At 40.3% G+C, this 25,976-nt stretch overlaps 5 protein-coding genes and 1 pseudogene across 5 annotated transcripts in view; 1 reads left to right on the top strand and 5 right to left on the bottom strand.

Annotated features, from left to right (window-relative positions):
• Window positions 1–594: 594 nt before the first annotated feature.
• Window positions 595–1,668, bottom strand: LOC117753227 (high choriolytic enzyme 1-like). Its single transcript, XM_034571198.1, has one exon. It carries the CDS (start codon window positions 1,456–1,458, stop codon window positions 670–672), a length of 789 nt encoding a protein of 262 aa, XP_034427089.1. The 5' UTR covers window positions 1,459–1,668; the 3' UTR covers window positions 595–669.
• A 2,687-nt stretch (window positions 1,669–4,355) lies between these two features.
• On the bottom strand, window positions 4,356–5,429 carry LOC117753251 (high choriolytic enzyme 1-like). The gene has a single exon (XM_034571231.1). The coding sequence runs from the start codon at window positions 5,217–5,219 to the stop codon at window positions 4,431–4,433; it is 789 nt and encodes a 262-aa protein (XP_034427122.1). The 5' UTR covers window positions 5,220–5,429; the 3' UTR covers window positions 4,356–4,430.
• Window positions 5,430–8,116: 2,687 nt separating this feature from the next.
• On the bottom strand, window positions 8,117–9,190 carry LOC117753235 (annotated as a pseudogene).
• A 2,687-nt stretch (window positions 9,191–11,877) lies between these two features.
• LOC117753222 (high choriolytic enzyme 1-like) lies at window positions 11,878–12,951 on the bottom strand. Its single transcript, XM_034571184.1, has one exon. It carries the CDS (start codon window positions 12,739–12,741, stop codon window positions 11,953–11,955), a length of 789 nt encoding a protein of 262 aa, XP_034427075.1. The 5' UTR covers window positions 12,742–12,951; the 3' UTR covers window positions 11,878–11,952.
• A 2,687-nt stretch (window positions 12,952–15,638) lies between these two features.
• On the bottom strand, window positions 15,639–16,641 carry LOC117753241 (high choriolytic enzyme 1-like). Its single transcript, XM_034571220.1, has one exon. The coding sequence runs from the start codon at window positions 16,500–16,502 to the stop codon at window positions 15,714–15,716; it is 789 nt and encodes a 262-aa protein (XP_034427111.1). The 5' UTR covers window positions 16,503–16,641; the 3' UTR covers window positions 15,639–15,713.
• Window positions 16,642–20,797: 4,156 nt separating this feature from the next.
• The window catches only part of LOC117753120 (solute carrier organic anion transporter family member 3A1-like), a 28,826-nt gene continuing 23,647 nt past the window's right edge, over window positions 20,798–25,976 (top strand). Inside the window, exons 1-2 of the mRNA XM_034571014.1 lie at window positions 20,798–20,956; window positions 23,968–24,427. Of these exons, the coding sequence (XP_034426905.1) occupies window positions 20,798–20,956; window positions 23,968–24,427 (619 nt within the window). The remainder of the gene's footprint in view (window positions 20,957–23,967; window positions 24,428–25,976) is intronic.

The following is a 25,976-nucleotide window of genomic DNA, read 5'->3' as shown; positions in this document are numbered from 1 at the left end:
GTGTTTTGTAAAGTTAAAACAAACCTTTTACCTACAGATCTCCATGGAGTTGTATTACAGCCCAGTGACCTGAGTCACAATCATTTTGCCATTTAGTATCTATCATGTCCTACAATTGATTACAGAAGAGATTTAAATTGAATTATTATTTATTGAATCCAAATTTTAACTTTTATGTCAGATGGAACTTGTTTTTACATCTTGTGAATCTTTTTACTAGAATTTAGTCCATATTTTGTTTTATTTTCAATATTAGCTTTTATATTTTAGTTGTATTATTGTTATGTCATCCTGAGCACTTATTAAGTGTGTGAGAGAAACCTACTCAGAGTTTTGCAGATATTCAACAGTTATTGAGCAAACCATCACATTGCTCAGTGATTGTAAGTGTGTGTTAATACCTGGATGTGTAAGATGTTTGCGATTAGAAAAAGCGATTAATAAACAAATAATGACAGAAACAGTAATCATGTTGCTTTACCTTTATTAAAGACATTTGAGACTTGTTGACGTAACATATTGGGTTGTCTGCCTGTTTGACAGAATGTGGTAAAAGGAACTGTAATCTTCATCATTTGTACCATTGATAAATAGTAGCTTTTTAATCAATAACCCCAAAACTCAAATAGGAAAAATGTGAATTTGCTGTATTTTGCATCAGCATTGTTGTTAGCAGCCATAGAGCCTGTTGATCCTCATGACGTCCCAGTAGGACATGCCCTGCCTCTGGCCGATCTGGACGTTGGAGTTGGGGATGGGGGTGATGCTGTCCCTCCCCCGCTGGATGGAGAAGGCTGTTTTTCCGTAGTGCATGATGGAGGAGTAGTCGTAGGGAGTGTTCAGGTTGTTGGTGTCCTGCTTGTGGAAGTTGTAGGCCATCCGCTGGTTGATGTTCTCCCAGTTGATCCTGACGTAGCTGTCGCGGTCGCTCCTGGTCTGCTCGTGCTGGAAGCCCAGAGCGTGGTTGATCTCGTGCTGGATGATTCCGTGGTGTAGGCAGCCCTGCCTGTTGAGAGAGAGCACCTGTCTGCCTCCCACTCTGCCCAGAGAGGAGAAACATCCACCTTTGTTCTCGATGCCCATGTAGTCGTACTCGTTCTGACGGGGGACGAAGCGGATGCAGGTACTGCTGTGGAAGGCTTTCATGGCACGGTCGACCTTCTGCCTCTCATAGCTGGTGAACTCGCTGCTCACGGTGAAGGGGATCACCACCTGACCGTTGGAGGCTTTCTTCCACAGGCAGCTCTGGGACCAGCACTTCATGGCGTTTCTGGTTTTCGGAGCGAGCAGGTCTCCTTCCAGCAGGATCTCATCTGTGGCGTTGTTTGAGGTCAGAATCCTGGTGGTGATGTCCATGGTGTCCTCTGGGATGTCTTCTTCAACTACCTCCTCCTGGAGAGGATGAGCCTGAGAGAGGCCGAGCAGGAGCAGCAGCAGCAGGCTGACACTGGGAGTCATCTTCAGGGTGGGTGTGGAGGCTGTGGAGCTTCTGTGGAGAGGAGAGACTCCTGATGCTTTATGTTTGACTCAGTGCTGTCCAGGCTCTTTATACTCTCCTCTACAGGTGTGTCTGCAGGATTATTATGGGCTGGGGTCCACACTGCTAGGCCTAAATAAACCTTTGAAGGGAGGACTCCACTGACAAACCCAGTGTTTCAACATGGTTTGTTATCTCTGGTCAGTAGGTGGATCAACACAGGTCTAGTTGGTTGTATTTTTTAAAGCTAAATAGTTAATGTGCTTTGCAACCAATAAGAACTTCTATTATTTTAAAAGAAACACACATTTACATACATACATTTACTTTTTGATATTTGTTTTGGTCTTTGACACTTCACAGAGTATTGATTCTGTCAAATTGAAAACACAAACACACCATCCACACTCTAACCCAGGCAATACAACTCTAAACGTGAACTTAACAAGAGTCACGTTTAGTTGAAAAAAAAGGTTCATTCATCATTGCAGAAAATGGTGTCTGATTATTCCAGGTGATCACTGTGCAAATTGAAGCACTAAGATTCAAAGCAGCGTGACTTTTAGTGATAACTTGCCAAAACTTAAAGAAACAGGCTACTTGCTACAACACAGAGCTGTAGTAGCCTTAGATTATGCATCATTTTCGTATCATTACATTCACAAAGCTAAAGATCAGAGTTTCAGAAAAGTGATCAACAAGTATAACAGTCTAGAGGCCGCACAGTTAATGCATGCTAATGTTAGATTGCCAACCTTTTAATAACAGCAAGTTAATCATTTTTATTATTATTGGGTGTTAACAAGCTAACAATTGCTAATTAGCAACAACTAACATAAAGTATAGCTGACGCTGAGGGAAATATTCTGAGATATCTGGTCATAAACCCAACGGACAAATTGTATTTCTGACCTGATTGTGGTGCTAGATGAATAGTTAAATCATTAGAATCAATACTATGCTAACCATGAATGTATTTGAACAAAGGTTTTAGCCAATCCATGAGTAGATGTTGAGATATTTCACGAGATAATGGAAGGCTTTCACTGGTGCTAAATGTCAGGGGATCACTAAATGTATTAGGATTCATACTCTTGGGACCATAAATGTCTCAACAAAATTCTATGACAATGAATCTGATTATTGATGAGATATTTAACTCAACAAACGTAGGGGATTGACTGACCAACAAAAGTAGCCACAAAGACTGGCCCTAGAGCTGTTCTGCATGCCAGAACTCATAAGGTAATTTACCAACACAGCTGTTCTGACTGTATTTCTTCAAATATAAAATAGGGTTCCAATGATCTTTAAAAAAACATATCTGTATAATACAAGAAAAAAGATCATTGTTTCTTTGTTATACTTTTGCTGCAAAATCAGATGCTCAGCTGTGTGACTTAAATGTGATGATTGTACATGAGAGACACAAACTGGTGCTAACGGTAAGTGGGATTTATCCTCACTATCTTTATCACTTTTCAGCAGACTTGTTATTTAATGCAGGATTAAGAAAGATGGATAGATGTACTTTATTGATCCCAAATTGGGAAATTATTGTGTTACAGCAGCATGTCAAGGGCATTGCATATAGAGCGAAGTGGCAATAAAACAGATACAAAGAATTAGAATAGCTCAAAATAGAATGTAATAAACATACAATGTACTAAACTGTACATACTCCCTAAGTAAATGATACACAATAAAGTACTAGAATACACAGTAAAGTACTAAATATAATAGAACAACAAATAAACCTATAAATAAGACACTAAAAACAAGAGATGACAAACTATAAACAAGAGACCAGTATGCAAAGTTGCAGTAGTTGTTTGCATTTAAAGACAATGTAATGAGATAGGTAGGAATATGACATACTAAAATAAAATATGATGTGCAAATTCAGAGTTATTGCAGGAGTAAGCAGAGATAAAGTTTTAACTGATGTTTTTTTAACCTCATCGTGCAATACTAGATCCTGCACACTGTGTGGCTGGACAGTAGATATGAAAATGAGCCAAAGTTAGGGACCATCTCAAAAGTGCCTGCAGAATGTCAAGAAGACGTTTCAAAATGTTTTCATTTTCATTGGAGTTACAGACACATAGACTGTAGCTTTGCATTGCATACCAGTTCAGTTTAACCAATTCTACCCAGTATTAAATTAAACAATTATACTGTACATATAATACAAAGATGTTTGTTCACAGTAGAGTCTAAAGGTCCTGGTAACGTAGCCTCGACATATGACATTATCGAAGACTCAGTGTGTTGTTTTCATTTTGTGTTTTGTAAAGTTAAAACAAACCTTTTACCTACAGATCTCCATGGAGTTGTATTACAGCCCAGTGACCTGAGTCACAATCATTTTGCCATTTAGTATCTATCATGTCCTACAATTGATTACAGAAGAGATTTAAATTGAATTATTATTTATTGAATCCAAATTTTAACTTTTATGTCAGATGGAACTTGTTTTTACATCTTGTGAATCTTTTTACTAGAATTTAGTCCATATTTTGTTTTATTTTCAATATTAGCTTTTATATTTTAGTTGTATTATTGTTATGTCATCCTGAGCACTTATTAAGTGTGTGAGAGAAACCTACTCAGAGTTTTGCAGATATTCAACAGTTATTGAGCAAACCATCACATTGCTCAGTGATTGTAAGTGTGTGTTAATACCTGGATGTGTAAGATGTTTGCGATTAGAAAAAGCGATTAATAAACAAATAATGACAGAAACAGTAATCATGTTGCTTTACCTTTATTAAAGACATTTGAGACTTGTTGACTTAACATATTGGGTTGTCTGCCTGTTTGACAGAATGTGGTAAAAGGAACTGTAATCTTCATCATTTGTACCATTGATAAATAGTAGCTTTTTAATCAATAACCCCAAAACTCAAATAGGAAAAATGTGAATTTGCTGTATTTTGCATCAGCATTGTTGTTAGCAGCCATAGAGCCTGTTGATCCTCATGACGTCCCAGTAGGACATGCCCTGCCTCTGGCCGATCTGGACGTTGGAGTTGGGGATGGGGGTGATGCTGTCCCTCCCCCACTGGATGGAGAAGGCTGTTTTTCCGTAGTGCATGATGGAGGAGTAGTCGTAGGGAGTGTTCAGGTTGTTGGTGTCCTGCTTGTGGAAGTTGTAGGCCATCTGCTGGTTGATGTTCTCCCAGTTGATCCTGACGTAGTTGTCGCGGTCGCTCCTGGTCTGCTCGTGCTGGAAGCCCAGAGCGTGGTTGATCTCGTGCTGGATGATTCCGTGGTGTAGGCAGCCCTGCCTGTTGAGAGAGAGCACCTGTCTGCCTCCCACTCTGCCCAGAGAGGAGAAACATCCACCTTTGTTCTCGATGCCCATGTAGTCGTACTCGTTCTGACGGGGGACGAAGCGGATGCAGGTACTGCTGTGGAAGGCTTTCATGGCACGGTCGACCTTCTGCCTCTCATAGCTGGTGAACTCGCTGCTCACGGTGAAGGGGATCACCACCTGACCGTTGGAGGCTTTCTTCCACAGGCAGCTCTGGGACCAGCACTTCATGGCGTTTCTGGTTTTCGGAGCGAGCAGGTCTCCTTCCAGCAGGATCTCATCTGTGGCGTTGTTTGAGGTCAGAATCCTGGTGGTGATGTCCATGGTGTCCTCTGGGATGTCTTCTTCAACTACCTCCTCCTGGAGAGGATGAGCCTGAGAGAGGCCGAGCAGGAGCAGCAGCAGCAGGCTGACACTGGGAGTCATCTTCAGGGTGGGTGTGGAGGCTGTGGAGCTTCTGTGGAGAGGAGAGACTCCTGATGCTTTATGTTTGACTCAGTGCTGTCCAGGCTCTTTATACTCTCCTCTACAGGTGTGTCTGCAGGATTATTATGGGCTGGGGTCCACACTGCTAGGCCTAAATAAACCTTTGAAGGGAGGACTCCACTGACAAACCCAGTGTTTCAACATGGTTTGTTATCTCTGGTCAGTAGGTGGATCAACACAGGTCTAGTTGGTTGTATTTTTTAAAGCTAAATAGTTAATGTGCTTTGCAACCAATAAGAACTTCTATTATTTTAAAAGAAACACACATTTACATACATACATTTACTTTTTGATATTTGTTTTGTTCTTTGACACTTCACAGAGTATTGATTCTGTCAAATTGAAAACACAAACACACCATCCACACTCTAACCCAGGCAATACAACTCTAAACGTGAACTTAACAAGAGTCACGTTTAGTTGAAAAAAAAGGTTCATTCATCATTGCAGAAAATGGTGTCTGATTATTCCAGGTGATCACTGTGCAAATTGAAGCACTAAGATTCAAAGCAGCGTGACTTTTAGTGATAACTTGCCAAAACTTAAAGAAACAGGCTACTTGCTACAACACAGAGCTGTAGTAGCCTTAGATTATGCATCATTTTCGTATCATTACATTCACAAAGCTAAAGATCAGAGTTTCAGAAAAGTGATCAACAAGTATAACAGTCTAGAGGCCGCACAGTTAATGCATGCTAATGTAAGATTGCCAACCTTTTAATAACAGCAAGTTAATCATTTTTATTATTATTGGGTGTTAACAAGCTAACAATTGCTAATTAGCAACAACTAACATAAAGTATAGCTGACGCTGAGGGAAATATTCTGAGATATCTGGTCATAAACCCAACGGACAAATTGTATTTCTGACCTGATTGTGGTGCTAGATGAATAGTTAAATCATTAGAATCAATACTATGCTAACCATGAATGTATTTGAACAAAGGTTTTAGCCAATCCATGAGTAGATGTTGAGATATTTCACGAGATAATGGAAGGCTTTCACTGGTGCTAAATGTCAGGGGATCACTAAATGTATTAGGATTCATACTCTTGGGACCATAAATGTCTCAACAAAATTCTATGACAATGAATCTGATTATTGATGAGATATTTAACTCAACAAACGTAGAGGATTGACTGACCAACAAAAGTAGCCACAAAGACTGGCCCTAGAGCTGTTCTGCATGCCAGAACTCATAAGGTAATTTACCAACACAGCTGTTCTGACTGTATTTCTTCAAATATAAAATAGGGTTCCAATGATCTTTAAAAAAACATATCTGTATAATACAAGAAAAAAGATCATTGTTTCTTTGTTATACTTTTGCTGCAAAATCAGATGCTCAGCTGTGTGACTTAAATGTGATGATTGTACATGAGAGACACAAACTGGTGCTAACGGTAAGTGGGATTTATCCTCACTATCTTTATCACTTTTCAGCAGACTTGTTATTTAATGCAGGATTAAGAAAGATGGATAGATGTACTTTATTGATCCCAAATTGGGAAATTATTGTGTTACAGCAGCATGTCAAGGGCATTGCATATAGAGCGAAGTGGCAATAAAACAGATACAAAGAATTAGAATAGCTCAAAATAGAATGTAATAAACATACAATGTACTAAACTGTACATACTCCCTAAGTAAATGATACACAATAAAGTACTAGAATACACAGTAAAGTACTAAATATAATAGAACAACAAATAAACCTATAAATAAGACACTAAAAACAAGAGATGACAAACTATAAACAAGAGACCAGTATGCAAAGTTGCAGTAGTTGTTTGCATTTAAAGACAATGTAATGAGATAGGTAGGAATATGACATACTAAAATAAAATATGATGTGCAAATTCAGAGTTATTGCAGGAGTAAGCAGAGATAAAGTTTTAACTGATGTTTTTTTAACCTCATCGTGCAATACTAGATCCTGCACACTGTGTGGCTGGACAGTAGATATGAAAATGAGCCAAAGTTAGGGACCATCTCAAAAGTGCCTGCAGAATGTCAAGAAGACGTTTCAAAATGTTTTCATTTTCATTGGAGTTACAGACACATAGACTGTAGCTTTGCATTGCATACCAGTTCAGTTTAACCAATTCTACCCAGTATTAAATTAAACAATTATACTGTACATATAATACAAAGATGTTTGTTCACAGTAGAGTCTAAAGGTCCTGGTAACGTAGCCTCGACATATGACATTATCGAAGACTCAGTGTGTTGTTTTCATTTTGTGTTTTGTAAAGTTAAAACAAACCTTTTACCTACAGATCTCCATGGAGTTGTATTACAGCCCAGTGACCTGAGTCACAATCATTTTGCCATTTAGTATCTATCATGTCCTACAATTGATTACAGAAGAGATTTAAATTGAATTATTATTTATTGAATCCAAATTTTAACTTTTATGTCAGATGGAACTTGTTTTTACATCTTGTGAATCTTTTTACTAGAATTTAGTCCATATTTTGTTTTATTTTCAATATTAGCTTTTATATTTTAGTTGTATTATTGTTATGTCATCCTGAGCACTTATTAAGTGTGTGAGAGAAACCTACTCAGAGTTTTGCAGATATTCAACAGTTATTGAGCAAACCATCACATTGCTCAGTGATTGTAAGTGTGTGTTAATACCTGGATGTGTAAGATGTTTGCGATTAGAAAAAGCGATTAATAAACAAATAATGACAGAAACAGTAATCATGTTGCTTTACCTTTATTAAAGACATTTGAGACTTGTTGACTTAACATATTGGGTTGTCTGCCTGTTTGACAGAATGTGGTAAAAGGAACTGTAATCTTCATCATTTGTACCATTGATAAATAGTAGCTTTTTAATCAATAACCCCAAAACTCAAATAGGAAAAATGTGAATTTGCTGTATTTTGCATCAGCATTGTTGTTAGCAGCCATAGAGCCTGTTGATCCTCATGACGTCCCAGTAGGACATGCCCTGCCTCTGGCCGATCTGGACGTTGGAGTTGGGGATGGGGGTGATGCTGTCCCTCCCCCGCTGGATGGAGAAGGCTGTTTTTCCGTAGTGCATGATGGAGGAGTAGTCGTAGGGAGTGTTCAGGTTGTTGGTGTCCTGCTTGTGGAAGTTGTAGGCCATCTGCTGGTTGATGTTCTCCCAGTTGATCCTGACGTAGTTGTCGCGGTCGCTCCTGGTCTACTCGTGCTGGAAGCCCAGAGCGTGGTTGATCTCGTGCTGGATGATTCCGTGGTGTAGGCAGCCCTGCCTGTTGAGAGAGAGCACCTGTCTGCCTCCCACTCTGCCCAGAGAGGAGAAACATCCACCTCTGTTCTCGATGCCCATGTAGTCGTACTCGTTCTGACGGGGGACGAAGCGGATGCAGGTACTGCTGTGGAAGGCTTTCATGGCACGGTCGACCTTCTGCCTCTCATAGCTGGTGAACTCGCTGCTCACGGTGAAGGGGATCACCACCTGACCGTTGGAGGCTTTCTTCCACAGGCAGCTCTGGGACCAGCACTTCATGGCGTTTCTGGTTTTCGGAGCGAGCAGGTCTCCTTCCAGCAGGATCTCATCTGTGGCGTTGTTTGAGGTCAGAATCCTGGTGGTGATGTCCATGGTGTCCTCTGGGATGTCTTCTTCAACTACCTCCTCCTGGAGAGGATGAGCCTGAGAGAGGCCGAGCAGGAGCAGCAGCAGCAGGCTGACACTGGGAGTCATCTTCAGGGTGGGTGTGGAGGCTGTGGAGCTTCTGTGGAGAGGAGAGACTCCTGATGCTTTATGTTTGACTCAGTGCTGTCCAGGCTCTTTATACTCTCCTCTACAGGTGTGTCTGCAGGATTATTATGGGCTGGGGTCCACACTGCTAGGCCTAAATAAACCTTTGAAGGGAGGACTCCACTGACAAACCCAGTGTTTCAACATGGTTTGTTATCTCTGGTCAGTAGGTGGATCAACACAGGTCTAGTTGGTTGTATTTTTTAAAGCTAAATAGTTAATGTGCTTTGCAACCAATAAGAACTTCTATTATTTTAAAAGAAACACACATTTACATACATACATTTACTTTTTGATATTTGTTTTGGTCTTTGACACTTCACAGAGTATTGATTCTGTCAAATTGAAAACACAAACACACCATCCACACTCTAACCCAGGCAATACAACTCTAAACGTGAACTTAACAAGAGTCACGTTTAGTTGAAAAAAAAGGTTCATTCATCATTGCAGAAAATGGTGTCTGATTATTCCAGGTGATCACTGTGCAAATTGAAGCACTAAGATTCAAAGCAGCGTGACTTTTAGTGATAACTTGCCAAAACTTAAAGAAACAGGCTACTTGCTACAACACAGAGCTGTAGTAGCCTTAGATTATGCATCATTTTCGTATCATTACATTCACAAAGCTAAAGATCAGAGTTTCAGAAAAGTGATCAACAAGTATAACAGTCTAGAGGCCGCACAGTTAATGCATGCTAATGTAAGATTGCCAACCTTTTAATAACAGCAAGTTAATCATTTTTATTATTATTGGGTGTTAACAAGCTAACAATTGCTAATTAGCAACAACTAACATAAAGTATAGCTGACGCTGAGGGAAATATTCTGAGATATCTGGTCATAAACCCAACGGACAAATTGTATTTCTGACCTGATTGTGGTGCTAGATGAATAGTTAAATCATTAGAATCAATACTATGCTAACCATGAATGTATTTGAACAAAGGTTTTAGCCAATCCATGAGTAGATGTTGGGATATTTCACGAGATAATGGAAGGCTTTCACTGGTGCTAAATGTCAGGGGATCACTAAATGTATTAGGATTCATACTCTTGGGACCATAAATGTCTCAACAAAATTCTATGACAATGAATCTGATTATTGATGAGATATTTAACTCAACAAACGTAGAGGATTGACTGACCAACAAAAGTAGCCACAAAGACTGGCCCTAGAGCTGTTCTGCATGCCAGAACTCATAAGGTAATTTACCAACACAGCTGTTCTGACTGTATTTCTTCAAATATAAAATAGGGTTCCAATGATCTTTAAAAAAACATATCTGTATAATACAAGAAAAAAGATCATTGTTTCTTTGTTATACTTTTGCTGCAAAATCAGATGCTCAGCTGTGTGACTTAAATGTGATGATTGTACATGAGAGACACAAACTGGTGCTAACGGTAAGTGGGATTTATCCTCACTATCTTTATCACTTTTCAGCAGACTTGTTATTTAATGCAGGATTAAGAAAGATGGATAGATGTACTTTATTGATCCCAAATTGGGAAATTATTGTGTTACAGCAGCATGTCAAGGGCATTGCATATAGAGCGAAGTGGCAATAAAACAGATACAAAGAATTAGAATAGCTCAAAATAGAATGTAATAAACATACAATGTACTAAACTGTACATACTCCCTAAGTAAATGATACACAATAAAGTACTAGAATACACAGTAAAGTACTAAATATAATAGAACAACAAATAAACCTATAAATAAGACACTAAAAACAAGAGATGACAAACTATAAACAAGAGACCAGTATGCAAAGTTGCAGTAGTTGTTTGCATTTAAAGACAATGTAATGAGATAGGTAGGAATATGACATACTAAAATAAAATATGATGTGCAAATTCAGAGTTATTGCAGGAGTAAGCAGAGATAAAGTTTTAACTGATGTTTTTTTAACCTCATCGTGCAATACTAGATCCTGCACACTGTGTGGCTGGACAGTAGATATGAAAATGAGCCAAAGTTAGGGACCATCTCAAAAGTGCCTGCAGAATGTCAAGAAGACGTTTCAAAATGTTTTCATTTTCATTGGAGTTACAGACACATAGACTGTAGCTTTGCATTGCATACCAGTTCAGTTTAACCAATTCTACCCAGTATTAAATTAAACAATTATACTGTACATATAATACAAAGATGTTTGTTCACAGTAGAGTCTAAAGGTCCTGGTAACGTAGCCTCGACATATGACATTATCGAAGACTCAGTGTGTTGTTTTCATTTTGTGTTTTGTAAAGTTAAAACAAACCTTTTACCTACAGATCTCCATGGAGTTGTATTACAGCCCAGTGACCTGAGTCACAATCATTTTGCCATTTAGTATCTATCATGTCCTACAATTGATTACAGAAGAGATTTAAATTGAATTATTATTTATTGAATCCAAATTTTAACTTTTATGTCAGATGGAACTTGTTTTTACATCTTGTGAATCTTTTTACTAGAATTTAGTCCATATTTTGTTTTATTTTCAATATTAGCTTTTATATTTTAGTTGTATTATTGTTATGTCATCCTGAGCACTTATTAAGTGTGTGAGAGAAACCTACTCAGAGTTTTGCAGATATTCAACAGTTATTGAGCAAACCATCACATTGCTCAGTGATTGTAAGTGTGTGTTAATACCTGGATGTGTAAGATGTTTGCGATTAGAAAAAGCGATTAATAAACAAATAATGACAGAAACAGTAATCATGTTGCTTTACCTTTATTAAAGACATTTGAGACTTGTTGACGTAACATATTGGGTTGTCTGCCTGTTTGACAGAATGTGGTAAAAGGAACTGTAATCTTCATCATTTGTACCATTGATAAATAGTAGCTTTTTAATCAATAACCCCAAAACTCAAATAGGAAAAATGTGAATTTGCTGTATTTTGCATCAGCATTGTTGTTAGCAGCCATAGAGCCTGTTGATCCTCATGACGTCCCAGTAGGACATGCCCTGCCTCTGGCCGATCTGGACGTTGGAGTTGGGGATGGGGGTGATGCTGTCCCTCCCCCGCTGGATGGAGAAGGCTGTTTTTCCGTAGTGCATGATGGAGGAGTAGTCGTAGGGAGTGTTCAGGTTGTTGGTGTCCTGCTTGTGGAAGTTGTAGGCCATCCGCTGGTTGATGTTCTCCCAGTTGATCCTGACGTAGCTGTCGCGGTCGCTCCTGGTCTGCTCGTGCTGGAAGCCCAGAGCGTGGTTGATCTCGTGCTGGATGATTCCGTGGTGTAGGCAGCCCTGCCTGTTGAGAGAGAGCACCTGTCTGCCTCCCACTCTGCCCAGAGAGGAGAAACATCCACCTCTGTTCTCGATGCCCATGTAGTCGTACTCGTTCTGACGGGGGACGAAGCGGATGCAGGTACTGCTGTGGAAGGCTTTCATGGCACGGTCGACCTTCTGCCTCTCATAGCTGGTGAACTCGCTGCTCACGGTGAAGGGGATCACCACCTGACCGTTGGAGGCTTTCTTCCACAGGCAGCTCTGGGACCAGCACTTCATGGCGTTTCTGGTTTTCGGAGCGAGCAGGTCTCCTTCCAGCAGGATCTCATCTGTGGCGTTGTTTGAGGTCAGAATCCTGGTGGTGATGTCCATGGTGTCCTCTGGGATGTCTTCTTCAACTACCTCCTCCTGGAGAGGATGAGCCTGAGAGAGGCCGAGCAGGAGCAGCAGCAGCAGGCTGACACTGGGAGTCATCTTCAGGGTGGGTGTGGAGGCTGTGGAGCTTCTGTGGAGAGGAGAGACTCCTGATGCTTTATGTTTGACTCAGTGCTGTCCAGGCTCTTTATACTCTCCTCTACAGGTGTGTCTGCAGGATTATTATGGGCTGGGGTCCACACTGCTAGGCCTAAATAAACCTTTGAAGGGAGGACTCCACTGACAAACCCAGTGTTTCAACATGGTTTGTTATCTCTGGTCAGTAGGTGGATCAACACAGGTCTAGTTGGTTGTATTTTTTAAAGCTAAATAGTTAATGTGCTTTGCAACCAATAAGAACTTCTATTATTTTAAAAGAAACACACATTTACATACATACATTTACTTTTTGATATTTGTTTTGGTCTTTGACACTTCACAGAGTATTGATTCTGTCAAATTGAAAACACAAACACACCATCCACACTCTAACCCAGGCAATACAACTCTAAACGTGAACTTAACAAGAGTCACGTTTAGTTGAAAAAAAAGGTTCATTCATCATTGCAGAAAATGGTGTCTGATTATTCCAGGTGATCACTGTGCAAATTGAAGCACTAAGATTCAAAGCAGCGTGACTTTTAGTGATAACTTGCCAAAACTTAAAGAAACAGGCTACTTGCTACAACACAGAGCTGTAGTAGCCTTAGATTATGCATCATTTTCGTATCATTACATTCACAAAGCTAAAGATCAGAGTTTCAGAAAAGTGATCAACAAGTATAACAGTCTAGAGGCCGCACAGTTAATGCATGCTAATGTAAGATTGCCAACCTTTTAATAACAGCAAGTTAATCATTTTTATTATTATTGGGTGTTAACAAGCTAACAATTGCTAATTAGCAACAACTAACATAAAGTATAGCTGACGCTGAGGGAAATATTCTGAGATATCTGGTCATAAACCCAACGGACAAATTGTATTTCTGACCTGATTGTGGTGCTAGATGAATAGTTAAATCATTAGAATCAATACTATGCTAACCATGAATGTATTTGAACAAAGGTTTTAGCCAATCCATGAGTAGATGTTGGAATATTTCACGAGATAATGGAAGGCTTTCACTGGTGCTAAATGTCAGGGGATCACTAAATGTATTAGGATGCATACTCTTGGGACCACAAATGTCTCAACAAAATTCTATGACAATGAATCTGATTATTGATGAGATATTTAACTCAACAAACGTAGGGGATTGACTGACCAACAAAAGTAGCCACAAAGACTGGCCCTAGAGCTGTTCTGCATGCCAGAACTCATAAGGTAATTTACCAACACAGCTGTTCTGACTGTATTTCTTCAAATATAAAATAGGGTTCCAATGATCTTTAAAAAAACATATCTGTATAATACAAGAAAAAAGATCATTGTTTCTTTGTTATACTTTTGCTGCAAAATCAAATGCTCAGCTGTGTGACTTAAATGTGATGATTGTACATGAGAGACACAAACTGGTGCTAACGGTAAGTGGGATTTATCCTCACTATCTTTATCACTTTTCAGCAGACTTGTTATTTAATGCAGGATTAAGAAAGATGGATAGATGTACTTTATTGATCCCAAATTGGGAAATTATTGTGTTACAGCAGCATGTCAAGGGCATTGCATATAGAGCGAAGTGGCAATAAAACAGATACAAAGAATTAGAATAGCTCAAAATAGAATGTAATAAACATACAATGTACTAAACTGTACATACTCCCTAAGTAAATGATACACAATAAAGTACTAGAATACACAGTAAAGTACTAAATATAATAGAACAACAAATAAACCTATAAATAAGACACTAAAAACAAGAGATGACAAACTATAAACAAGAGACCAGTATGCAAAGTTGCAGTAGTTGTTTGCATTTAAAGACAATGTAATGAGATAGGTAGGAATATGACATACTAAAATAAAATATGATGTGCAAATTCAGAGTTATTGCAGGAGTAAGCAGAGATAAAGTTTTAACTGATGTTTTTTTAACCTCATCGTGCAATACTAGATCCTGCACACTGTGTGGCTGGACAGTAGATATGAAAATGAGCCAAAGTTAGGGACCATCTCAAAAGTGCCTGCAGAATGTCAAGAAGACGTTTCAAAATGTTTTCATTTTCATTGGAGTTACAGACACATAGACTGTAGCTTTGCATTGCATACCAGTTCAGTTTAACCAATTCTACCCAGTATTAAATTAAACAATTATACTGTACATATAATACAAAGATGTTTGTTCACAGTAGAGTCTAAAGGTCCTGGTAACGTAGCCTCGACATATGACATTATCGAAGACTCAGTGTGTTGTTTTCATTTTGTGTTTTGTAAAGTTAAAACAAACCTTTTACCTACAGATCTCCATGGAGTTGTATTACAGCCCAGTGACCTGAGTCACAATCATTTTGCCATTTAGTATCTATCATGTCCTACAATTGATTACAGAAGAGATTTAAATTGAATTATTATTTATTGAATCCAAATTTTAACTTTTATGTCAGATGGAACTTGTTTTTACATCTTGTGAATCTTTTTACTAGAATTTAGTCCATATTTTGTTTTATTTTCAATATTAGCTTTTATATTTTAGTTGTATTATTGTTATGTCATCCTGAGCACTTATTAAGTGTGTGAGAGAAACCTACTCAGAGTTTTGCAGATATTCAACAGTTATTGAGCAAACCATCACATTGCTCAGTGATTGTAAGTGTGTGTTAATACCTGGATGTGTAAGATGTTTGCGATTAGAAAAAGCGATTAATAAACAAATAATGACAGAAACAGTAATCATGTTGCTTTACCTTTATTAAAGACATTTGAGACTTGTTGACGTAACATATTGGGTTGTCTGCCTGTTTGACAGAATGTGGTAAAAGGAACTGTAATCTTCATCATTTGTACCATTGATAAATAGTAGCTTTTTAATCAATAACCCCAAAACTCAAATAGGAAAAATGTGAATTTGCTGTATTTTGCATCAGCATTGTTGTTAGCAGCCATAGAGCCTGTTGATCCTCATGACGTCCCAGTAGGACATGCCCTGCCTCTGGCCGATCTGGACGTTGGAGTTGGGGATGGGGGTGATGCTGTCCCTCCCCCACTGGATGGAGAAGGCTGTTTTTCCGTAGTGCATGATGGAGGAGTAGTCGTAGGGAGTGTTCAGGTTGTTGGTGTCCTGCTTGTGGAAGTTGTAGGCCATCCGCTGGTTGATGTTCTCCCAGTTGATCCTGACGTAGTTGTCGCGGTCGCTCCTGGTCTGCTCGTGCTGGAAGCCCAGAGCGTGGTTGATCTCGTGCTGGATGATTCCGTGGTGTAGGCAGCCCTGCCTGTTGAGAGAGAGCACCTGTCTGCCTCCCACTCTGCCCAGAGAGGAGAAACATCCACCTCTGTTCTCGATGCCCATGTAGTCGTACTCGTTCTGACGGGGGACGAAGCGGATGCAGGTACTGCTGTGGAAGGCTTTCATGGCACGGTCGACCTTCTGCCTCTCATAGCTGGTGAACTCGCTGCTCACGGTGAAGGGGATCACCACCTGACCGTTGGAGGCTTTCTTCCACAGGCAGCTCTGGGACCAGCACTTCATGGCGTTTCTGGTTTTCGGAGCGAGCAGGTCTCCTTCCAGCAGGATCTCATCTGTGGCGTTGTTTGAGGTCAGAATCCTGGTGGTGATGTCCATGGTGTCCTCTGGGATGTCTTCTTCAACTACCTCCTCCTGGAGAGGATGAGCCTGAGAGAGGCCGAGCAGGAGCAGCAGCAGCAGGCTGACACTGGGAGTCATCTTCAGGGTGGGTGTGGAGGCTGTGGAGCTTCTGTGGAGAGGAGAGACTCCTGATGCTTTATGTTTGACTCAGTGCTGTCCAGGCTCTTTATACTCTCCTCTACAGGTGTGTCTGCAGGATTATTATGGGCTGGGGTCCACACTGCTAGGCCTAAATAAACCTTTGAAGGGAGGACTCCACTGACAAACCCATTGTTTAAACATAGTTCGTTATCTCTGGTCAGTTGGTGGATGAATACAGGTCTATTAGGTGGAATTTATTTCACTTAACACTTCATCTGGTCTTTAGCCAATAAGAACTTATATTTATTTCATACAAACCAAATCAAATTTTGTCATCTGTTTTCATTCGACAAAGAAATATAGATGTTTTATTCTGGGTCGCTTCAGTGTATTGAAATACATTTATATGGTCTTTAATCATAATTAATTAACTTTAAGGATAAAAAACATCCTTGATGGTATAAGTATTGTGTGTTTGTATATATATATATATATAATTAACACTGCCTTTTACCTGATATATCTCACTTATTTGTTCGGAGCAAAAATGACCATGGCAAAAATTACTTTTTTATGAAACCATGCAGGCCATCGTTAGCTATTTATTGAATACCTCATGATTTATTGTGTAGTTGAGGAAATGATTTTAATTAATCAACGAGTCATATGTCCTACTGTATACCAGTTCTCATCTGGTTATTTACATTCTTTTGTACTTGATTGTTACAATCTCCAAGTTTCTGGTTAACAATTTGTGTATTATTTTGATTTGTAAACATTTCAGCCACAACGAACGAAGCAACCAAAGACAGTTGAGAAACTGGATAAGGTATTTACATGCTACTTTACTGTGGTTTCTGTAGAAGTTCTCCAGCTGGCATGTCCAGGTCTCTCAAAACCAGGATCATTTGCAGTTTTCTGAAAGAATGATATGTTTTTTACATGTGCAACACATAGTCCAGTATAGTGGTGTAAATTTAAACTCACAACGTGTTGGTGCATTGATCAGACTTTTGCACAAAAGCTATTGTGTTGTATTCATTCATTGGGGATATTGTCATATCACATGTCTAAAGATCTGCTGGTAGTAATTTTAGAGTTGATGACTCACAATGAGAATCATTATCTCTTCATGACATGACACTGAGCTGCTCCAGTTCCATATTCTGTTGTTGACAGAATGTAAAATGTTGGAGAGAAAATACAAAATGCAAACTAGTTTCTCAAATCCACCTCCTCACATAAGTCATTTTAACTGTGCTATCCATTATTGAAATTTCCAATGAGGTCAAGAGTCGAATGACCTCGAGTCTCTATATCAACGACCTGACAGGCAGCCAACAGTAAGAAGGACAGAGACACTGCATCCGTCTGTCACTATATGCCAATGTTCTGCAGCTCCAACTAAAATGACACTGGTTATGTAAAAGTAACCACTTGAAAAGCGAAAATAAATGAATGTGTACATGTAAAAATGTTGGTGTAATGCCTCTGTGAGTACATTTTTATTTTTGGTGTATTTTTGGTGAAATGCTGATGAAGCAGAAATGACAAATGTTCAGATGTATTCGCAGCTTCAACAGGGTCTTTGTCGTTAAAATCAAAGTGGACCTTCCTATAGATCTACTACTACTTCTCCTATTGTAAATAGATATTCATCAATCAATTGGAGTAAAGACATATTCATTTTAATGTTTATTATGCAAAAAATAAATAATTATACTTATCTTTAAGCATGAATCCAAAACCTACAAAGGGCATCAAAGGCCCTTTAGCCTCCAGAATAAACTCTGACATCATTTACGTACATCTGTGTCCTGGTGATTTATTTGTTTGTTTGAGGATAAATGCACAAATGCATTCTTCTTTCAGTGGACCTTGTGATTATGAGGCATCCTAAAATAATGTCTTCAGTTGGCTTGCACTGCATCAGCAGGCACTGTGGTTGGTCTTAAATCTCCCCGGCTACTCTGAATGACTCTATGAGAAATGGATGCTCTTCCTGCTGAGTCCACAGTTTGTCTGATAGATTGTGCTGCTTCAGATGCTATTGAATTGGTCCTGAATGGTCCCAGGAATATTGCGGAGCCAAAAGCCGCAGGGCGAGTGGTGAGTGAACTTGGCACTCGGCACTCTCTTATTTCACGGTTATGATGGAGGATTTTCGCCCTGTGTGTTTTACTGCTGTCATTTTCATTTCTTCACCGTGACAAACTCAGGGGCAGAGGAACTTCATCATTCAGATCGCTGACAAAGAGAAGACATACACTTGAACATCCTTTTGTCTAAAAACAGGAAAGTTGGCGCTAGTCAATGTTTGCGTTTCATACCACCTAAAACATGTTTAAATTAAATTTAAAAAACTGCCTAGTATCAGATCTGCCAACATAGACGTGAAAATGATAATACAGCTAAGGATGAATGGATGGATGGATGGATAGATAGATAGATAGATGGATGGATAATACTTTGATTTTGAAAAAATAAGTGTCAAAATGCAGCAGCTTAACATTTGAAGTACACATTAGGAATCGTGAATTAAATATGGAGCAGATCTTAGCTGTCCCTGAGCATTTGTCCACACTGATAGGATGATGCTTCACAGAGATTGTCTCCATGTAGAACAGCGATAGAGCCACTGATGTATGCAAAGAGTTATGTTTGGCAAGTGTTGAATTTTTAACCACCCTGAAGCCAGCTGAGTACACTTCAGTCAAGCCTGAAGATACAGCAGATTATCTAATAACATCACACAACATAACATAAGGTAACATAACATAACACATAATAACATAGCATAATAGCATAACATAACATAATGCAACATTATACATAGCACAACAAAACATAGCATAACATAGCATGGTATAACATAACTAGTATAACATAACATAACAATATAAATATAACATAGCATAACATCACATCAAGGCATGCACAGAGGGGGGGGGGCGGCGGCAGCTCCCCATGTCCTTTTTTGAGATGTATTAATCCAGGATGTCTAGGCCTTAACAGGACATGTCCCTGTGTCATGTTTGTGCCTTAAAGGGATCCTGTGGTTACTTCCAGTGCAACACCATGCAGTGACAGGGCAAAACTTAACCTTCAGACAAAGAAGTGTGCAAACACAGTACAAATGCCTCCCTTTCTCTTCTTTCTTTTCTTCTTTTGCCCCATGCCCCTTAGAGAGTCCGTGCACAAACACTGCTGCATTAGGTTAAAGCATATAAGATTAAAAAAACAAAACAAGATGATAAATCGCTCTGGAAAAATAAAGAGACCACTGCAAGATCAGCAATGTCTTTGATTTCACTATTTGTATGTATGTGCCAAAATAATGTTTTGTTCTATTCTTTACACGACTGACGACATTTCCCCAAAATTCCAAATTTAACAGACACTGGAATGACATGGCTGCCAAACATGTGGAGATACAGACTAATCAGGAGGGGGCTCCTGGTGTTTTCTGTAGCTGTATTAAGGAGAGCAGCCGTAAACATGGACTGATGAGAAAAATTAGTTTGTGCTGTGTCATTGTCAGTCCAGTGGATTTGTATTTGTGATGGTTTAGTGAACACAGGTAGTGCGCACAGGTACAATTATGAGAACGAGAGAGAGTGTGTGTGTGTGCGCATGTCTATCTATAGTTATGAGGGCCAATTTTGGTGTAATACCATCACTGTGAGGACATTTTGGCTGATCCCCACAAATCCAAAGGGCTGTTTGCGGGTTATGGTTAGAATTAGGTGAAGGTTAGGACGGGGGGCTAGGGAATGCATTATGTCAAAGAGTGTCCTCACAGCTATAGCGAGACGTGCATGTGTGTGTGTTTAAGTGCAGCTCTCTCGCCCTGGCTTGGTTCATGGAGGGAGGGAGGGAGGAGCATCGCAGCCTGTAGGATGCGGAGCTGCAGATCGGCTGAGGAAGCCAAACCAGCACCTGTTCCTGGATGGAGATGCAACATCCCGGATGTGAGAGAGGCAGCATCCTGTAGTTCTATACGTCGGCTGTAAGAAGCCGTCGCACATATACATGCGTAACGTACGTATTTAAATATGATGTAGCCGATAGGCAGTGGCCGGACAGGCGGTGAAGAGAGCTCGCTGACGGACTGTGCGTAATGCTGAGTGGACAGCAGTATTTCTCGCCCTGTGTTCCAGCCTAGACGGGCTCCTGACAGCAGCTTCGCATTTCCTCTGCAGTGCAGCTCGTCACCAGAGCCCGATGCGCTCCGCCGGACCGAGCCCGTTCACTTTGATGCCGTCCAAGCCGACCGGAGCCTGAGCCGAAGGATGCAGGTGAAAAACCAGATCTGCACCGAGCGCAGCAGCACCGACGACCCGGAGCAGGATGACAACCAGAAGAAGACCTCGTGCTTCTCCAACATCAAGATCTTCCTGGTGTCGGAGTGTGCGCTCATGTTGGCTCAGGGCACGGTGGGAGCCTATCTGGTGAGTTTCTGTGCCACAGCCACGGTGCTGGTGCGGAGAGGACGCGTCGTATCTCAGTGTCTCTCCGGCGCCCTTCAAACATTCACAGGTAGACGGCGGGTAACGATGCGGCGCTTGCGCTGATGCGGCTAATAATCATGTTATTCTGATCACATTAGAATAATCCCATCATCCAGTGAGCGCGGGACGCGGTGCTCTCACTGATTGATGACTTGCTGCGTATGATCCATCAGGCCTATGCACCATCCGCACGACACAAAGCGCGTCACCGCGGCCGTCGGCTCCACGTTGTTGCTGGAGAATTCTCTATGCGTATATACGGACTGAGGGTGAGAGCAGGTTATGAAACACCGGTCGGGACACTGGCGCATCCAGTCTGCCGGCTCATGCTACAGCCACATGCTTCAGTAGCGCAGGAGGCCTTTGACACTGGAGGATACAGGCCTATAGGAGATGACGTGATCACCACAAGAGAGAAGAGAGACAACACCTTATTTTGTAATTTAAGAAAAGATGCATTTTTTTTACTAATTATTTAACACTGGATTATCTGTGACATAATCACACTAATGTGCTTAAAATGATGTAAGATTCGTTGCAAAGGCTGTGATAGTAATGATTGATCTTTATGGTGTGGCCAAATAAGCCTCAACCGGAGCAGCCTGTAATGCATCTGTGGTGACATTTACTAGAGAATTGGCCCAAACACTTCCTGTAGATCTTTATACCATTGTATTCAGGTAGACCTTCAAACATACAAGGGATATTCTCCATCTTGTCCTACATTCTAAAATTATTTCTTGGTTATAGATGTTTTGATACTACTAATAAATGTAGTTTGACAAGAGGATGGGGCTGAAAGTTATTTATATTGATGTCAGGAACGTAACACCTCTACTTTATGAGTTATAGCTTTTTAGAGGCTACAGTGAAAGACAATTAGAGATGCTTATTAAAGCTTTGTGGGAAAGCATTTTTAAATGTGAAAGGGTGACTCAGTCCAGGAAAATCAGCAAAAGACCTAAATATGGCTACATAGACAGTAATACTTCACATTTTGGTTTAAACATGTTTTGTACACGTCGCAAGTTTAAAGTGCATTAAAATGTTCTTGCAGTAGAAGTTTCTCTTTTGAGGCAGCATCCCAAAACAAATGTGCCTCTTTAGCAAATCCCTCTGCAGACTAAAGCACTACAGTGTGCCCTCTCTTGTATAAAATATTGTTTGTCATCATCTTCTGTTTCCTGTCTTTTTGTCACTCAGCCACTTTTTTTGTTCGCTGTGGGCATTTATTTTCTCCTCTTCTTTTCAATGCACAATTGTCTTTTAACAAGTAAATTACCTTAAAACTAAACTAAACCCTAAAGGTGTGTAACAGGAGAAAGCTGTTATAGCTGAAGGTCAGTGGCTGTTCTCCATCAGTATCCGATATGATCCCACATACAACTTTTAAAAGTAGCTCAGTCTTTGCCTTGTCGTCCAGAGGTTGTGACCTCTGTGTCAGAATTTTGTATGAACACTGGACACAAACGTTGTTCAGTAAAGTCATTTTCACAGTAGTTAGTTTAATAGTCTTGTAGTGGTGCCAGAATGGTAACACAACTAGCCCAGCGTTCCACTAAAAAGAACTGTGACATCCATTTGACCATTTGAGAAATGAAGTACAGATTGTTCATTGATTTTTTTTCTCACCAGTTTTCTGGCTTTGTCCAGATGTCTCTGGTGGCGTACCAAGGTCAGGCAAAGGACAGAGTAACTAGGCTGAGGGCATTTCACCTTCAGAATTAATATAATTCATTGCCTCTTAATAAACATATTGTAGATGTCAGCCCCGTGATGGACTGGTGTTCAGGTTGGACCGCCTCTTCCACAACCCTTGATGGATGAATATTGTAGATGTAGGACTTGTTTACCCAGAGACAATCTATTTCTTGCAAAACCCCCTAGAAAGGTAAAATGAAGTACAAGCTGCTTTGTGGGCCGTTCTTGACAAATTAGAAATGGTATTTTCATACAAAGTACTCAAATTGGCTGTTAGAGCAGAACGATTGAGTTATTGATTAGTTGATCAACAACTTATCAACTATTTTTGTTCTCCAACTGCTAAATTGTTAATTTGTAGCTTTTATTTGTTTTAATTAATAAAAGAGAATTAAAGCCGTTGGGAAATGTTGACAGGCATTTTTCTAAATGAGGGATATTTTATTGAGTAAATAAATAATGAAAATAATCATTAGCTGTAGCCCTTCTTGGTTAAAAACATAACAACTATACTTCGAAATTCAGATTTCGCTGCTGTTTGAAAAGACAAACAGGATAGGCAATACTGAAATAAAAGTTAATGGATATGACACATGATCCATCTTATTTTACTTGGATAATCCTGTTAAAATTCCTCTTTCATCAAGAAGTCTTGGGAATTATACTGCACCTTTCGCTGTGGGTGGATGATTAATAAATAATTTAATACTTAAATTTTACTTGTGAGTCCTATATCAGCACGCAGTTGATGTAAGGGCCAGTGTGTCGCTTACACACAGCCAGAACCCAGCTGGTACAATGTGTTTGTGTCCGCTGCATAATTAGAACAGCTGCACCAGGTTTCTTGCCTGAAGCCACACACATGCACTTATCCCCCTCTCTCCGGGCTGGCATCAGCTTAGCCTCGGGGTTGTTTTGGGAGAAGGCGGGGGAGTGTGGGGATGAAGATGTTGGAAGCAGATCAGCCCGCAGAACGGATCAGCTTCTGTGAGGTATCAACAGGTCACTGGTGGCTGGTACGAGCTCTGGGGGAATGGCAGATGGCTGCGTTTATACTACTGCCCTTCTACTGAATAGCACCTGAAGCTAAATGTTCTGCCTCAATATTTTACACAAAAATAATAACTACTCTATATAAAATTACATGTATAAACCTGCTCAACAAAATTAGTGGCTGTGGTTTAATCGACAGTCCTAAATGGTTGTAAAAACACTTCATAACTCTTGCTCTCTCTCCCTCTCTCCACCAGGTAAGTGTTCTAACCACTCTGGAGAGACGCTTCAACCTGCAGAGTGCCGATGTGGGCGTCATCGCCAGCAGCTTTGAGATCGGTAACCTGGCCCTCATCCTGTTTGTCAGCTACTTTGGCGCCAAGGCCCACAGACCCCGCCTCATTGGCTGCGGCGGTATCGTCATGGCTCTTGGAGCGTTGCTGTCCGCCCTGCCGGAGTTCCTGACCCATCAGTATGAGTATGAGGCCGGCGACTCCTGGCACGCCGAGGACGGCAGGGACATCTGCTCCAACAACTCCAGGTCAGAAAACCGAGACTCTGGGTTTAAATGTGGCAACCGAGCCAACACCAACATGATGTACCTTCTGCTGATCGGAGCCCAGGTTCTGCTGGGCATCGGAGCCACACCTGTCCAGCCTCTGGGAGTGTCCTACATCGACGACCATGTCCACAGGAAGGACTCCTCACTGTATATAGGTGAGTCCCACTGAGCTACAACAGAGACACAATTCTGTTAACATAGTAGCTATTGTTTTATTTTAAAATGAGCAACCTTCTTTTTTCTTACCAAAACTTCAAGCTGAACTGAGAAACTAAACTAAAACATCTTTATTATCTCTGAGTGAATCCACAGCTTTTTACATTGGAGCTGCCCTCACTGTTGGCTAAAAGCTCTGTCGTCAGCTCTGCCGTGATACATGTATAGTAGAAAGCTGACTCAAAGATCACAGAAGCCACAGAAACAATTGTGATGTGATGGATGTGTTGTAGGTGGGTGGTTGCTGAGCTAATAACCTGGATAACAATATACTGTATAATGAGTCATTCCGCTGTACTATTAAAAAGATGAGCCACAGACTGAAACCAGTTCAGATTCCGACACTGAACCGGGACCAAACAGCACACAGCTAGTCTTTTTTTACATTTCTCTTTCTGTACAGATTAAACTATGTTGCGTTCGATCAGCAGTGTTAATGCTTGAACTGTATCATAAGTGACTACAAATCTATGAGCCAATCTGAATGAGACGATTGAAATCTGCAAAGCGATTTGTAATTTCCACCTGCAACAGTGGTTACATTTGTGCAGAAGTGAATTAAATCCTGAACCTGGCAGTCACAGTGGTTTACTCCACAGTGTTGTTCTTCTCTTCTGGGGTCTTTGATGGGACATGTGACTCCTGATGCTCATTTCTTTTGCAGGAAAACTGTTTATTTACTGGAATCAAATTTGGCATGTTATCAAGAGGCTGTTGAATATGTTGCTGGATGCTAGTACAGTCAGCAACACCAGATGTCTGTCCCTCCGCAGCAGAAGATGTGCCCAGGTGGGGTAGAATAAATTATGCATAGAGTAACTTTGACCACGACATTCGAAACATAACACTGGCCCTTAAATTTATAGGTCATCATGGATGAAGAATGTGATTGAAGAGTGAGGCATAGAAAAATACAAACAGAAAAGATCCTTGTTTTCTGAATGAAAAATCTACCAGCAGCAGGTCTATTCCGTCCTCCTCTTAGGTTAACATTGGATGTAATAAGAAGCAAAGGCTATTGGCTCAGTAAAACCTGAACAATCACAGTATCTATCAAAGTAAATGGATGATTATGTTGTCATAACTGAAACATGACTGTGATATTAATCCTTCACCCGTGCACCAAATGATCCAATGTCAGTAATGAACAGAGGATAATTTCAGAATTACAAGATTGCAATATTATATGAAACAAATTCACGGATATAATCTTTACAATTAGTCATAATTAGTTGGACAATGGTAGACGTATCCTCATCTTGTGGAGCAGGTGACAGAGAGCATAGTGGTTGGGAGTTATGGCAGCCTGTTGGGCTAATTCTTTGAGGATAAATGCAAATTATCATGTTAACCCAAAGTGTTCCCCCAGAGCTTAGTGCTGAGTGCTGTGGTGTTTCCAGAGCGGACTTCCCAGAGATCACTTGTCAGTCAGCATGTTTGCTGACGTGATACATTTGTCCCTTGATTTACTGAAAGTGGACGTGTTTC

This window comes from Hippoglossus hippoglossus, chromosome 3 (assembly GCF_009819705.1).
Source record: "Hippoglossus hippoglossus isolate fHipHip1 chromosome 3, fHipHip1.pri, whole genome shotgun sequence".
Classification (NCBI taxonomy): domain Eukaryota; kingdom Metazoa; phylum Chordata; class Actinopteri; order Pleuronectiformes; family Pleuronectidae; genus Hippoglossus; species Hippoglossus hippoglossus.
This window is presented reverse-complemented; position numbering and strand designations above follow the sequence as displayed.

Bases quoted from the DNA above. Each gene is read 5' to 3' on its own strand.
- LOC117753227 (XM_034571198.1), bottom strand. From the start codon at position 1,458: ATGACTCCCAGTGTCAGCCTGCTGCTGCTGCTCCTGCTCGGCCTCTCT.
- LOC117753251 (XM_034571231.1), bottom strand. From the start codon at position 5,219: ATGACTCCCAGTGTCAGCCTGCTGCTGCTGCTCCTGCTCGGCCTCTCT.
- LOC117753222 (XM_034571184.1), bottom strand. From the start codon at position 12,741: ATGACTCCCAGTGTCAGCCTGCTGCTGCTGCTCCTGCTCGGCCTCTCT.
- LOC117753241 (XM_034571220.1), bottom strand. From the start codon at position 16,502: ATGACTCCCAGTGTCAGCCTGCTGCTGCTGCTCCTGCTCGGCCTCTCT.